Source organism: Rhipicephalus microplus, chromosome 1 (genome assembly GCF_043290135.1).
Source record: "Rhipicephalus microplus isolate Deutch F79 chromosome 1, USDA_Rmic, whole genome shotgun sequence".
Classification (NCBI taxonomy): domain Eukaryota; kingdom Metazoa; phylum Arthropoda; class Arachnida; order Ixodida; family Ixodidae; genus Rhipicephalus; species Rhipicephalus microplus.
This window is the reverse complement of record NC_134700.1, coordinates 211,440,314-211,454,776: the sequence shown is the minus strand read 5'-3', so window position 1 is coordinate 211,454,776 and position 14,463 is coordinate 211,440,314. Positions and strand designations below refer to the sequence as shown.

The 14,463-nt window shown below is 45.9% G+C and overlaps 1 protein-coding gene across 1 annotated transcript in view; it reads left to right on the top strand.

The window, feature by feature from the left end:
- The window catches only part of LOC142805659 (chitinase-3-like protein 1), a 33,667-nt gene extending 19,524 nt beyond the window's left edge, over positions 1 to 14,143 (top strand). The window contains exons 4-9 of the mRNA XM_075891204.1: positions 1 to 194; positions 7,452 to 7,555; positions 8,327 to 8,444; positions 10,926 to 11,120; positions 11,803 to 11,925; positions 13,927 to 14,143. The exon at positions 1 to 194 is cut by the window's left edge and continues 60 nt beyond it. Of these exons, the coding sequence (XP_075747319.1) occupies positions 1 to 194; positions 7,452 to 7,555; positions 8,327 to 8,444; positions 10,926 to 11,120; positions 11,803 to 11,925; positions 13,927 to 14,076 (884 nt within the window). The 3' untranslated portion in view covers positions 14,077 to 14,143. The remainder of the gene's footprint in view (positions 195 to 7,451; positions 7,556 to 8,326; positions 8,445 to 10,925; positions 11,121 to 11,802; positions 11,926 to 13,926) is intronic.
- The last annotated feature ends 320 nt before the right edge of the window (positions 14,144 to 14,463 follow it).

Below are 14,463 nucleotides of genomic sequence, written 5' to 3'. Positions count from 1 at the left end.
GCTACGGTGGCGGGGCGCACTGGAACAGCATCCTGAACCAGCTGCGTTCTGAGAAAGACCAGGACAGCCTGATACGAAAACTTGACCAGCTTATGAAGTATTATAACCTGGATGGCATCAACTTCCACCTTGAGGGACCCGGTCCTTCCACCTGCAACCCGGATGATGCTGACACGTTCTACAGGTTTATTCGGGTAATCGAAAACGATACTTTGCTCTCGGTAATGTAGAATCTTATGTGAAGACCCCGAGATAATGTCTGACTAATTTACACAAGTCGAGGTGTCCTGTTGTGTACCTTAAGCACATCACGTGCGGTAGAGTGTCTCTCACTACGCTTTCATGGATCAAATGTGACAAGCGAATACAAATTGGACTTTATCAAATGCACCATAATGTCGGTTTCTCCACCTTAAGAACAAGGAGGGCAACAAAAGCATGACTTGCGTCCTACATGTGGGAAATCTGCCAGTATTCATTGAAAGTTCGGTTCAGGGTTGCCGTTGGGGGGGGGGGGGGAGGAAGCAACAAAAGGGAGAAGGCAGGGAAGTTAACCAGAAAGACATCCGATTGGCTACCCTACACTGGGGAATTAGGAAAAGGGACAAGAAAGACGAGAAAGAGGAAAGAGAGGGAAAAGAAAAAAAGGGTGGGGGAGAGACTGACAGTAATTTCACTGCAGCGTGTAGAACTCTACCGCATGTCAGAGGCGTTCACACATGCACGTCTTTCTCAGGAAACACAGCAGGGCTTTCACTGCCTTGTGGGCTGTCGAGGCATGTGGACGCTGCTGTAATAGCACCTGCACAGAAAGAGGCCGATCATCCTGTCGCCGCATTGCGTTGGCAAGTACTTGTCTATCTGAGGCAAACCGAAGACATTGGCACAGCAGGTGTTCGATATTTTTGTCGGTGCCGCAAACATCGCACGCCGCACTGTCAGTAATTCCGATTAACGTGGTATAAGCTTTCGTAAAAGCAACTCCCAGCCAAAGGCGATAGAGAAACGAAGCTGCACCTCGATGTAGGCCGGGTGGAGGCTGGAGTTGTAGTAAAGGGTCGAGCTCGTGCAGTCTTGTACGTCGTATGCTTGGTGTGTTCCACTCAGTCAGGGTGAGACTGCGGGCCAGTTGACGAATCTGCCTCGCCGCATCCGCTCCTCAAAGCGGAATCGAAACGCTGTTCGCTTCTTTATGTGACGTGCGAGCAGCATGATCTGCAGAATAATTGCCGCTTATACCACAATGCCCAGGTAACCACTGAAAGACGATGTCGTGGCCTTTTTGTATTAACAGGTGGTGAAGTTTCACGGTTTGGTAGGTCAACTGGTCGTGGCATCCGCGTCGGAGAACTGATATCAGGCACTGTAACGCTGGTTTTGAGTCAGAAAACACAGCCCATTTACCTGGTCTTTTTTCTGAATGGATGAGTTCCAGTGCATTGCGCAGAGCCTCGAGTTCTGTCGTCGTTGACGTTGTCACATGTGAAGTCTTAAAACAACGAGTTACCCCTTGTGACGGTATAACCACTGCTCCACCTGAACTAGATGGCACAGTAGAGCCATCCATGTAAATGTGCACGTGGTTACTGTAGTTTTGTTCCAGTAGGAATAGACTCAGTTGTTTCAGGGCATGTGTCGGTAAGTCCGATTTTCTCCTCATTCCTGGAATCGTTAAGTGAACGCGTGGCCGGCTCAAGCTCCAAGCAGGAAGCAGTGGCTTTGATGCAGGTGCGTATGTCTCAGCAATCTTGAACGATGCTTGTAGGCAATAGTGCCGTATGTCAGCTAGGCTCGCCAGGTGGTGAGAAGGGATCCTGGCATAATGCCTGAGGTGTATGCGCATTGTCTCGGTAATAATATGCGTCTTTATTGAGTAATCTTGAGCGATGGCAATGGTTTCAGCCGTTGAAGCACTGCGGGGTAATCCAAGGCATATCTTAAGTGCTTGGGCCTGAATGCTCTGAATTGCGCGCAGGTTGGTCTTGCCGGTGTTAGATATTGCAGGTAAGCTGTACCGTAAGAATCCGATAAACAGCACTCTGTAGAGTTGTAGCATGGATGGTATAGGCACTCCCCAATTTTTTCCTGCAAGGAATTTGAACATGTGGCATGTTGCGATCAGCCGCTTCTTCACATAGTTCACGTGTGGAGTCCACGACAGGTTTCTATCTATTATGACTCCCAAGAACCTGTGGCTTCTGCTGAACGATATATATTCTTCATTAATTGATATGCTGTAAGCAGACATTGGTTTCCGCGTGAACGCTACCACTGCACATTTTCCGCAGGACACCTCGAGGCCTTGTTTACGAAGGTAGCATGACGTCGTTGTAGCAACCTTCTGAAGGTGGGCGTGAAGCTGCGGCCTTGTCACACCTGATGTCAAAGTGCAGATGTCATCAGCATAGACAGAAAGTTCTACAGTACTAGGTAGCTGCTCGACTAGACCAATGAGAGTTAGGTTGAAAAGTGTAGGGCTTAGCACTCCTCCCTGAAGAACTCCTCGGCTGCTGTAATAATCAGGTGTTGGGCCATTCGCTGTCATCACGTAAAATGATCTCAGCTGTAAGTAGCTGTACACCCACATATATATCTTGCCACCAAGACCTACTGTTTCCAAAGCCCTAAGGATGGCTTCATGGGTGACATTGTCGTAAGGCCCCTTAACGTCTAGAAACAGGGTGGCGCACAGTCTCTTACAGGCTTTCTGGTGTTGAACATATGCCACCAGATCAACAACGTTGTCGATTGACGAATGGCCACGCCTGAATCCGGTCATGGATACTGGATAGATTTCGTAGTGCTCTAAATACCACTCCATTCGTGTTAGAATCATTCATTCCTTCGTTTTCCCACACAACTGGCAAGTGCAATAGGACCGTATGAGGCAATATCCAAAGGAGATTTACCAGCCTTTAGAAGCGGAATGAAGCGACTTGACTTCCATGCTTGGGGAACCGTACCAGTCTGCCAGGAGTCGTTTTATAGGCGTAAGAGTGCCTTCCGAGCTACGTCTCCAAGATTACAACGGGCACGGTAGGTAATGCCGTCAGGTCCGGGTGCTGAAGAACGTCTGCACAGTGCCAGTGCCGCCTCTAGCTCATCCATAGAAAACTGGCACTCCATACGGGGATCACGTGAGGGCGGTGGGTTGTCAAATGTTCCCGTTCTTGATACTGTGAAATTGGAATCACCGGCAATTCTTCTACAGAAAGATTCTTCGACGTCAATCTCTCTGCAACGAAGGTGAAGTGCCAGAGATGTAAACGGGTGTCGCTGACCCAAGGTTGTGCTAAGACCCCGGACAGTTCGCCATATCAGTGATAGGGGCTTTCGTGGATCGAACGACTCACAAAAAAATGTCCAACGTCGCCTAGCCAGTTTATCCATGTACCGCTGCATTTTCTTTTGAATGCGTCTAGCCAGCCTCAAATCATCCGTGCACTTACCTTCGTTCTGCACGACAGCGTATTGCGCGAAGTTTCTCAAGCTCGATGTCGAAATCGGTGCGCTTGTGACTAGTCAAATGTGTATGCGTGGTATTCTGCAGGACATCCTTTATCGAGTCCTCTAGGTTATATGATGAGCCGTCGGTACAGCAGTCTTCCATTAACATTTTGAATTTCGGCCAATCGGTGTATTTGAGGCCTCTTGAGGACTTGCAGCTGGTGAAACCTTCTATACTCAGGGAAGTTGGTATACGGTCGCTGCCCCACGTTTCCAGATCCGAAAAGCAGTGCATTTTCCTGGTTAGTGAGCAAGAAACCAATGTAAGGTCCAGGCAGCTGCTATAGGCTGATCCGCGTAAATATGTAGGGCTTCCATCGTTACAAACGCAGAGTTCATACTCCGAGGCTAAGGACACCAATTTTCTTCCTCTAGAGTTGTCCCTGGAGCTTCCCCATAGGAAATGGTGGGCATTGAAGTCGCCAGTGATCACCCATGGCCTTGGAGTCAATGTCAGAATACCGCGTAAGCGCTCGCAGTCAAGGCGGCTTGATTGAGATAAGTAAGCTCCGATAATCGTGAAAGCAACCTTATTCTTCTTCACAGTAAGGCAAACATACTGATTCCCTTCATCAGGTGAGACTCTATGGTGAACGTAAGTGAGGTCATGGCGAATGAATACAATAACTTTGCTGCAGTCTCTGTGAGTGGAGGACATAGAGCACTCATATCCTGACAGCTTGATTGAAGCACACAGGTTGGGTTCACAAATTACAATAATGGGGAAGCGGTTCACAAATACAAACTGTCTAAAGTCAGGCATGCGCGACTTCAGTCCTCTGGCGTTACACTGAAAGACAGATGCCTTCTTGACTTCCGCTCGAAACGATGGTGCCTCGCTGGCCATGGTTTTACCTTAGAGCTGCAAGCACCGGACTCAGGGTGTCCAGCACATGCAGTGCAGTCTGCGCAGCCGAAGTCTTCATATTACTCAGTAGGATACGCATGGTACTCATGAGCGATTGCAGCAAGCTTATTACTTGATCTTCATTCATCGCATCACTGTTTTGAAGGGTCGTCGAGGGCGACGGGATTTGATGCAGCTCCGAAGTAGGTTGACTTCGATGAAGTGAGGGACACTGTTCGGAAAGTGCGACTGCTATCCCTTTCTTCTGTTTTGCAGTATCCGTCTTCAGTGAGCTCGGCGTTTATGGGGCAGTCTCTTTGATAGAGGATGACATCTCTCTATCGGTAGAGCAGTTTTTCCGTGATGGTCTTCGCCCACGGCGCCGTCGTCGGCGTAGTGTAGCGACAGATTCCCTGTGCGTTGAATTGTCCCGCACCATACGCCTGAGTACCTGCGTGCTCGTTTCGCACCCGCGGGCAATCATTGGATGAGGCCTCATGAGCGCCGTGGCAGTTTGGACATCGTAACTCGGTGGCACCGCAGGAGTCTTTTGAGTGAGACTCAGCACACCGCGGACACACAACTTTGTTCTCACAGACACCTTTTACGTGTCCCATCTTGAAGCACTTGTAGCATTGCAGTGGCTTCGGTATGTATGAACGCACTGAGTGGCGAACATGGCCAACTTTGACATACGAGGGAAGGCTGTCTCCCTCGAACACAAGCCTCAAGCAGCGTGAGTTGCCGAGTCTGGTAATGTGCGTGATGGGGGTGCCTTCTGTAGCTGGCTTTATTAGTATTGGCAGGTCATTAGCTGAGATGGAAAGATCCACATCATAAATGACGCCTACAGTGCCATTACAACCTGTAGCGACCATTGGCTGAACTTTCACGTTGCCGATTTCTGTTATGTGCCGAAGGCTTTGCAGTGCGTTACGGTGCATAATGTCTACAGCAAGGACATTCTTCCGTGCATTGATCCTCACGTCTTTGATCTCATTCGGCGCGGTTTCCTCGAGAAGCACAGAAAGAACTTGCCTGTTGAGGAGTCGCAAGTTAGATGCAGGGTCTTCGGGCATAAACAGCATGGTGTGTGGCCACCGCTGTGGTGCAGTCTTAACGGTGGAAACACTTGCCGACGATGCCGTCCGCAGCAGTCTTCGTTTTGTAGATCGATTCATGACGACCGTCAAGTCATTATTCGATGACTCAAAGCCGTCCGAGTACAAATCGGTTGCCTCGCTGTCCGTGTCACTCGGCGCGTTGCTACGCTTCCTGGACGACGAAGCCCAGCGCGACGGTTGCACGCCTGGAACATTCTCAGGTGTGTCCTGAAGCATCACCGGAAAGGAGGGAGCGGAAGCTCTCAGGATTTCCAGGAAAATAAATTGAGAATAACGAGACACGGGCACAAGCGTTCTGTGAGAGAATCACTTCGTCGTCGTCTGGTGTGCCGTCGGGGGGTATACATTATGCCAAATTGGCTACTTTAGGACCCTGTTTTTTTGCCGATTGATTTTACTTTTAAAGGATATACCAGCGCATGCACATCTTTTATAACTTTATTGTAGGTGACATCGCTTTGGTTATCCCTGTGAGGTAGGTATTGAATTTTGTAAAACCCATAGCTTTTCTACCGTCCGAAGCGAAAGAAAGGAATCATTTTTCCTACTAATCAAGTGGCGACAATGTTCATTTTCTCGAGGTGCCAACCACCATTGCGCAAGTGTAGTCTATTAGAAGACTGTTCATTGTTTTTTGTTTTACTCATTATATTACGCCTTTGCGTTTATCTTTGTGTTTTATCCTTGTTTTATCTGTAATGCTCTTAGCTTTGTGGTAAATGAATGAACGAATAGTTTTTGTACTTACATATGGATTGAGGAAAAATTTGAGGGATCGAGTGAGGCTCTTATTTCCATGTCCATTTATATTCAATATTGTTATTACTGTACAATAATAAAAAATATTATAAATACCACTTTTCTTCTCATTGGCTACAAATTTGGCACTAAAGATAAATGGCACGGTGACTTTGACATCTTTTAGCTTGAATTCTGGCCCATTTTCTAATATACGCAACGGCAACCCAGGTTTTGTTAAGGGGTCAAGTTTACCCCTGCAAGGCAGTAAACATTGGGGACTAAATACTAATACTGTCCTCACTATCCTGTGCAGAATATGCAAGAGTGTCACAGTTGCCTTGATGTCGTCATTTTCTGTAAGTTTGAGTCAGCTATGAGGCTTTGCCACTGATAGAAAGTAAATTAGTACTGGGTTCTACGTGAAATCGCAACCTTTTTTTTCAGTTTTGTTTATGCTTTATCTTTGCGCAAACCTAAGCAAGTTTGCATGCTTTCCTCCCCAAAAGAATTTTTTTGTTAAGTAGCCATAGAAACGTATAGTGCTCAACGTTAATCTAATGCTGCTTGTTTTAATTTCAGTAAACATATATTTTAAATACACAGCTATTGCAAAGTGTACACTCCTGCACAGGTACACGTACCACTACATTTCTACTGTATCGAGCTCTCACCAACCCATAAAGACAAACGGTTTTAGCAGGATGGAGTCGGCAGGCGGCCAATCATGCCATTTTATGGAGCGGGGAAGTTTCGAGCTTGCTTTATATAACGCACGTGACCTCTTCTTCGAATACTGCAGCGTGCTTTCAGCCTTACCTTAACTCTTTCAGTGCTAACGTAGAAGCGGCAGTTACAAATACCGGCATTAAAGCTGGATAGTTGGTAACGGAGAAATTGACACACTATTGAAACACTTTTCAGATAATCTAAGGTAATTTGAGCTGGTGTAAGACTATCCGAATGTCTACCCAATGTTCTATTCGTTTTCTACACTTTTTAATAACTGTGAAAGAGTATAGGTGACTGGCTGTACTGACAACTTGTGAGTACAGCTTGAAACACGAACCAAACGCCCGCGTGCTTTGCACAGTGCTCCCCTCGAGCACTGTGCAAAGCGCGCGGGCGCCTTCCCGATGCAACAAGCTTGATAGCACACGGTGCTGACATCAAATTTTAACATGATGACTGCCGTGCATTGACTATAGCGTTAAGCGCACTCTTTTTTCCGACAGAAACTACGGACGGTGTTCCTCCATCAAGAGACCCTGCTGACGATGCAGCTGCCGGCCTGTCGTGATTCCAAGTGTGACCATGTAAATAAATATAAACTGGGCCGGTAATTATGCTTATATTTGCTAATGACGAGGTTTTAATTAACACTCCGGCGCCCCATGTCGAAGCGCCGTGAGGTAGCGTACTGAATTTCGTGCTACAATTACGCAGTAGCATCACTAGCACACGCAGGAATCGCACCACGAGTGGGGGCGAACGAGTTATGACGCGCACTAACGTATTGTCCTGCCTCCTCGTCGTCTCCTCTGTGAAGCTTGCGATGTCCTCGTCGAGGCGAAAAAAGAGGGAAGGCACTAAAATTACGTGACAGGTCTCCGCGACTCTTCTCGTTCGTGACGGACTGAAAATAATTTTTGCAGCAATGAATTCGCGAGGCAATAAAGACCGATACATGTGTCATTCTGTGAATACTTAAAAGAATCCTGGTTCAGAATCTATTTCATATTCTCCCTTTGTTCCTTATTGTGGCCCTTTTGACTTTCAAGCGAGGACACCTGGCATAGTTTTGCTATAGTCAATGTCTACTTCCGAAGGGCCCATCTGGGTTTCTCCTCGTATTAACGTAACTGGAACTCTAAACTTATTGCGGGGCCACCCCGAGCCGCATCAAATAGAGGAGGACTAACATGAGTGCGTTCGTAAGAAAAGAAAGCAGTTGCTCAGACTTGTATATCTGGGCTGAATTTCTCGGCGTGTATAGTTTTCAGAGCGCGAGTGAAGTTTTTCGATTGCATTTCTTTTGTGTGTGTGTGTCTGAGTGTGATAACGCAACGCAGTCGTTTTCGAAATCACTCTGCTTTGTTTCTCTTTTCAGCTTGATAGACTACTTTTTTCTGATGACATTTGACTACAAGTTGGATGACTTGACACGAACGAGGATCACCAGTGGAATCTTACAATACGAAAACGAAAAGCGCACGCACATCGACACGGTAAGTAACTAGCGAGCAGTAGACATTTGATTGCGAGCGTTACACCATAGCTTCAATAATTACACAACACAATGTTTGGTCGATGCCCATTGAAAACAGGGGAAAAGAATGCTGTTGTTCCTCTGCACTACTATAAAGAAATAGAAAGAGAGCATTTGCGTTAGTGATATAACCTACCCCCTTTTTTTATCGTTTTCAGAGGTCGCTAAAGTAAGTCCCTACAGACCTGCGTATTTTGATCTAGGTACTGGTCCAAGAATGAAGGGTGGTAGAAATTTCCGGAACACTCAACTACGACGTCCGTCGGCATCAGAAAGTTTTATTTTCTTAGAAGGCGGAAGGAGAAGCCACTGCTCTCGACCCTATAGTTCCAGATTATTACTTATTATCAGCGACTCAAAATCGGCCATCTACAATTTTTGAGCGGGTCAGGTGTCCAAAACAGCCATCTCCCATCCGCTGACAAATCCTCCGCAGCAATACATCGCTTCAATATGGACTCACGCGCACGCGGGCCTTGCCAGTAACAAAGGCGGCTCACGCCAGTGCCCCAAGATTGACGGTCCGGGCGCAGGCGTGGGAGGAGCCGAACTCCGTTTCGCCAACGGCACTGTTTGCCGTGCGAGATTGCCTTCTAACATTTCACGACATATGCAACCACTACCGCCTCGACCGTTTAACCTTACCGCCGCTAATGTCGAGATCATCACGCAGACACGAAGTACTGGGGCATCAGCTACAGACTCGCACCTTTCCCTCCCCTCAACCTCTTCCCCTCATGTACCCCTCTCTGTACCCGTCCTCCTCCTGTAAATATTGCTCCGCAAAGAAAGCAACATATCCTAATAATATCATGAGGGAATGTCCTAAGCATTCCCCTTCTTCGTCCCTCCAACAAGTATTAAGAAACGAGGAACAGTAGGAGGCTGCTTTGCACGCCTTGAAACCCGACGCCCAGGAAACCATCCTGGTTTGCGCAGAGAGAATCGCAGTGTACTACCGAGCGTAGCAACCTCTCCTCCTCTCTTTCACATTTCCCGTTTTTTTTTGCAAAGAAAAAAGAAAGTTCTTATACCTACCTGCAATACAGGAAAGGGAACTCTGGCGCTATAGTGTCTATGGCAGATGCAACGCACGGTGCTTCAGCGCGCATGGGAATGATGGATAATACACATATTTGCCAATAGTCTTGCTTAGTCCTCGTTCTTTCGGGTCCGTTTGGCTTTGTATGACCCGAATCTTCTTCGCAGCAATACAAATTTCAGCAAAGGTTTAGTAGTTACGCTTCACAACCTTGAGCATTTTAGGTGCATGGATACCAATCGGGTCACGAAGTTCACAATGGTTCGTTTTTTTATTAAAAACAAAATTAAAACACTGCAATAAGCAAAGTTACAAGTGCTTCCAGAGCACCCAAGTAGGAAGATTAGGCAAGACTAGGCAAATTTGCGTACTACCCATTGTATCCATGGTCGCTGAACGATCGCAGTGCCAGAGTTCCCTCTAGTTGGTTTTAATAAACTACGTTCTCGGGATCTTATAATAGTTATGGGACATAAATAACCACAATCATTGTTCGTATCACTTCCTCCAAACTTACAGAATATCAATACGCTATTAGCTTTGATGAAGTATCATGCCGACGGGGAGGCCAATGAAAAGGACAGGACAGGCGTTTACTTGGTCACTGTGTTCACAGCAATGTAGCTTAACTGAATGTATTAAGTTTATCAAATTAGCAGCTACGCATAACTACATTCAAATTTTTAGGCTCGAGAATACGAATCGGGTCATGAAGGTCCATTCTTTCAATGGTCCATTCTTTCATTCGCAACAAACTCAAAACACAGAAATAAACGCATCTACAAGTGCGTTAGAACCACTAGCCAAGGATTCCATACTTTAAGAACAGCTTCAATTCAGGATCAAGTATTTGGGGAGTGTTTTCTGGGTGCATAGCGCATTGAACTCCAAAGTTGGTTTAATAAATCCGCCATTCTTCAATATCACGGACCACATAATCCCAACGTGACTCTGGGACGGTGGTTTCTCAATTATTCAACAAGATCTATGTGACCATACTTTTGAACGTACACGAGCCAAATGTGCATAATGCCAGAAATAATTTTTACGGAATTAGAGTGAACTTCTGTTAATATGTTAATAATTAACCAATTTTTTGCATATGAAGCGCATAATAAAACCACGAAAACTTAATGAAATATTCGTAAAAACTGTGAAAGGAAGCTGACCAAACTAGTTTTCTAAATTTCAGGTGATAAGTCTAGTCTAATTCCATTTCACTCACTCAAAAAAGGATAAGTCATCATCGATTACGTTAAATGAGGCCGCCATATGATCGCCTTCGAAACCCTTCTTGCTGTTCTACCGTTTGCTCAGCTTTATCTTGCCTCTGATCTCGGTAATCCTTCATCTGCGTGGATTTTACGCAAGTTGCCGTTATCGCCTTTGTTTGTGCAGGAAGGCTGCGTATATCACTGGACCAAAGCTGGGTTACAGAAGAACCAGCTAGTCATGGGAATCGCCACGTACGGACGCTCGTACACACTTGCGAACAAGAATAACTTTGGCGTCGACCAGAGGCTCGACAGCTCCCACCCACTTGGTTATGGAGCAAACTTCACCCAGACCGACGGGTATATGAGCTATATAGAGGTGAGGAGGCCCAAATGCGTTCTTTACGCGGTATAAGACAGAAGACCCGTAGTATAAACTGTGTTGAAGGAAAACCTAGCTTGTCAGAGTATTGTATACGGGCATTGAGCGAAAATAGACACAGCTAAACAAAAGAAGGCGCTGCCTTGAGGACAGTCACACGGGACATAGGACATGGAGTATGGCTTTCATCAGGGAATCCAGGGCATATTGTAAATGTACTTCGTATAGTATACCTAAGGAGAGGCGGCGACCTTGACTTTCGTAACCAATATGATTACTGGTATTGTATATTATCAGGTAAGTAAAGCTAAACATAGACGCTCGCACTGTGCGATTGTAACAAGATCCTTTGAAATGAATTGCGCGAAGGACACTTTTTAGTAATGGAGGCGGAGTATGCCCAGGAAAAAATAAGTTTACACAAGGAGGATCAATCTGCACTGCACCTTTTATCGTTGAAAAATATGTCTCCTGCACAGTTGTTTTCTGCTGTCGTTGTTGTTGAAAAAGGGGTCATTTATATTGAAACTTTGTAGGACAAACAGAACCTAACGCATGAGGTCGAAGAATGTTGAACTGAATATACTAATCACTGCAAAGAAAGCAATATTGAGTGTCATTGCGATGTTACTGCGATACCAAGATCACATGCTATCGACCCGCTCACATTTTTTTTCAGACATGCCGACGGGTCGCATACTTTCACTGGAAAAGGCAGTGGGTGAGCTTTGCGGCGACTCCCTTCATCCACTACGGGGATCAGTGGGTTAGTTACGAGGACAAAGAAAGCGTTAAATACAAGGTATGTACCGCAGTGCGACAGAATGTCGTGATGGCCGAGTTGCATTGCGCCTAAACAGGCCGAGTTGATACTGAGTATGGACTTCCATACAACTGCATAGATGTCGAACTTGGTCCTTTTCATCACATCCCCATTTCTGTCCTTCCTTCCTCCTTTTGTCATTGAATTGGAGAAGATGAGTTCTGTTTTCACTGATCAGTGCTAAGTCGAAAAGCATCAGCATACTGATTTCACCGGGCGTGTATAAATACTTGTTCCGAATTAGGTACTACTTATGTTGATCTCCGCATTCGCGTTATTTATTTGCTTTTCTAATTTTTACACGTTGTCTCCTCCTATCTTTATTTTCTCCAAATTCGTCCACCTTTGTTGAAGAGAGTACAATGTATGTGTGCCATGCGTCATGAAAATTGCCACCGTAAGAGAGACCAGAAAAAAAAATGTTTTGTTAAGTAGATGTAAGCATTTTTGAAAGGCACTCAGGACGCACATTTACTTTGCATACGTTCCGAAGAAAATTCTCATCGTTGCGTCACCACAGTATATACGTACACGGAGTAGGAAAGAGCAGCGCGTTATAGCCACAGTGCCTCACTAATCGACCAAGAAAAAAGGATGAGCAAGATAGGAGCCAACGCATTGGTTCACTCTCCAGCCGCAAGCGCAACATGCATGTAACGTAACGCTGTTCACATAACGAGCACATTCGTGTCGTTAATTAAGGGCTTCGGAAACACCACTCATAGTGCCGGGTTAGGAAGTGCATACGGCGGAAGAGAGACGCAGCTGTGTGTAGGTCAGCCAAATATTGTAGTTATGCTTGGCAAGGCGTGTCTATGCTATAGCGGAGCGTGAAGTGGCCACATTTTTAGCCACCCTCCGTTAACATTGAGGATAGTCTTCACTCTCCTCAGAGGGTGAGTGCCAGGTTGGGTGCCAGGCGGTATACTGTCCAATAGCTGACATGAACCTAGAGATGTGTTTCGGTGAGATGCGCTTCTTGACATTGAGCGGCCACGTGGGGTGGCCACGTACTAACACGGCACCTAATATGTAGAATGTTGAATTAACACAGCCGCCACACTTGCACACCTGAAACCATGTAGGGGAGAGTGATCTCGTTTTCCGACGCGCACTCAGGTTCATGATGTTCCTTGACGAAGCATTTTTTTTTCAATATGACATTGCCATTCCACGCCCCTTAGTTCTTTGTGTAGCTTCCATCACACCTATGTGAAAGCCTTTGACTTATGCTCAGTACTACTGCTGCATACGCGTCAGCACAAGTAATGGCAATGTTCTCCTCGCTTTCCCTTCTCTTTCCTCTCTCTCTCTCATCCTTATACTCCCCTTTCCCGATCTCCCAGCGTAGGGTAGCAAACCGGGCAAATGCCTGGCTAACCTCCCTCCTTCTCTCTTGTTGTCCTTCCTTCCTTCCTTCCTTCCTTCCTTCCTTCCTTCCTTCCTTCCTTCCTTCCTTCCTTCCTTCCTTCCTTCCTTCCTTCCTTCCTTCCTTCCTTCCTTCCATCCTTCATGGCAACGAAAGAAGGTAGAAAACCCGTGAGGTCTGCGACAAATTGTTGTAACTGAGCATCTTCTTGAGGCATTTGAAAAAAAAAAATGTGGCAAGTGATTTGTAAGACGATCAGCCTATTAACATTAAGAAATGTAGAGAAGCAGGAGGGGGAATCGGAGAATAAACAGGAGTACTTGATATATTCGTTGGTATTACAAGAAAAACGGAGTCGTGAAGATCACTTGTTAAGGTCATGGACAGCCGGTTGTCTTTTAAAATAAAAGTATAAATACCGTGGAAAGAAAGATGCAAACAGTAACGGGAGTGGGTTAGACGGTATGACGCAAAAAAAAAAAAAGAAACTTGCGTGCGAAGAGAAAAGTTCAAATCGCAAATCAACGGGAGAGGTGTTCGTTTTGTAGTTGACGTAAGCATGCTGCTGCTGATTACATACCCATTCAGTGTTGTCTTTACGCTCGTCGTAGGTCGAGTGGATGAAGAAGAACAAGCTTGGCGGCGTTTTTGTGTGGTCGCTGGAGGCGGACGACTACCTAGCTGACTGCCGGCAACGTATACGGTACCCCATGGTGAAGGCGGCACGAAATGCAATTTACGGTTACCGCCCTTCTAAATAAATAAGTAAACTCTCAGCCACTCTAGTATTTATTGCAATGTTTCCCTGCAGGATTGATGCTTGTTTCAGCCGAGTAAATTCTTACTAAAAAAAAAAAACCCTTACGACTGTTACCACATTTCTATGTTATTAGTTAGATGTGAATGGTTGCATATATGTATTCATGGATGTTGCATACCTCCATAGTATTATGAATTGTGGCGGTTCAAGACATATATACTTTTAACGCGACAGCGTTGAACAGCTCGTTGCGCAGAACTTCTGGTGTCGGTGTCGGCATCGGAGGCGGCTTGTTTTGTTGTGAGAGAAAAATGAGCGTTGTCCGTCACCGAAGATTCAAGATAGATGCAAATAAAAAAAATTGCTCAGATTCCACGCATTAAGGGAG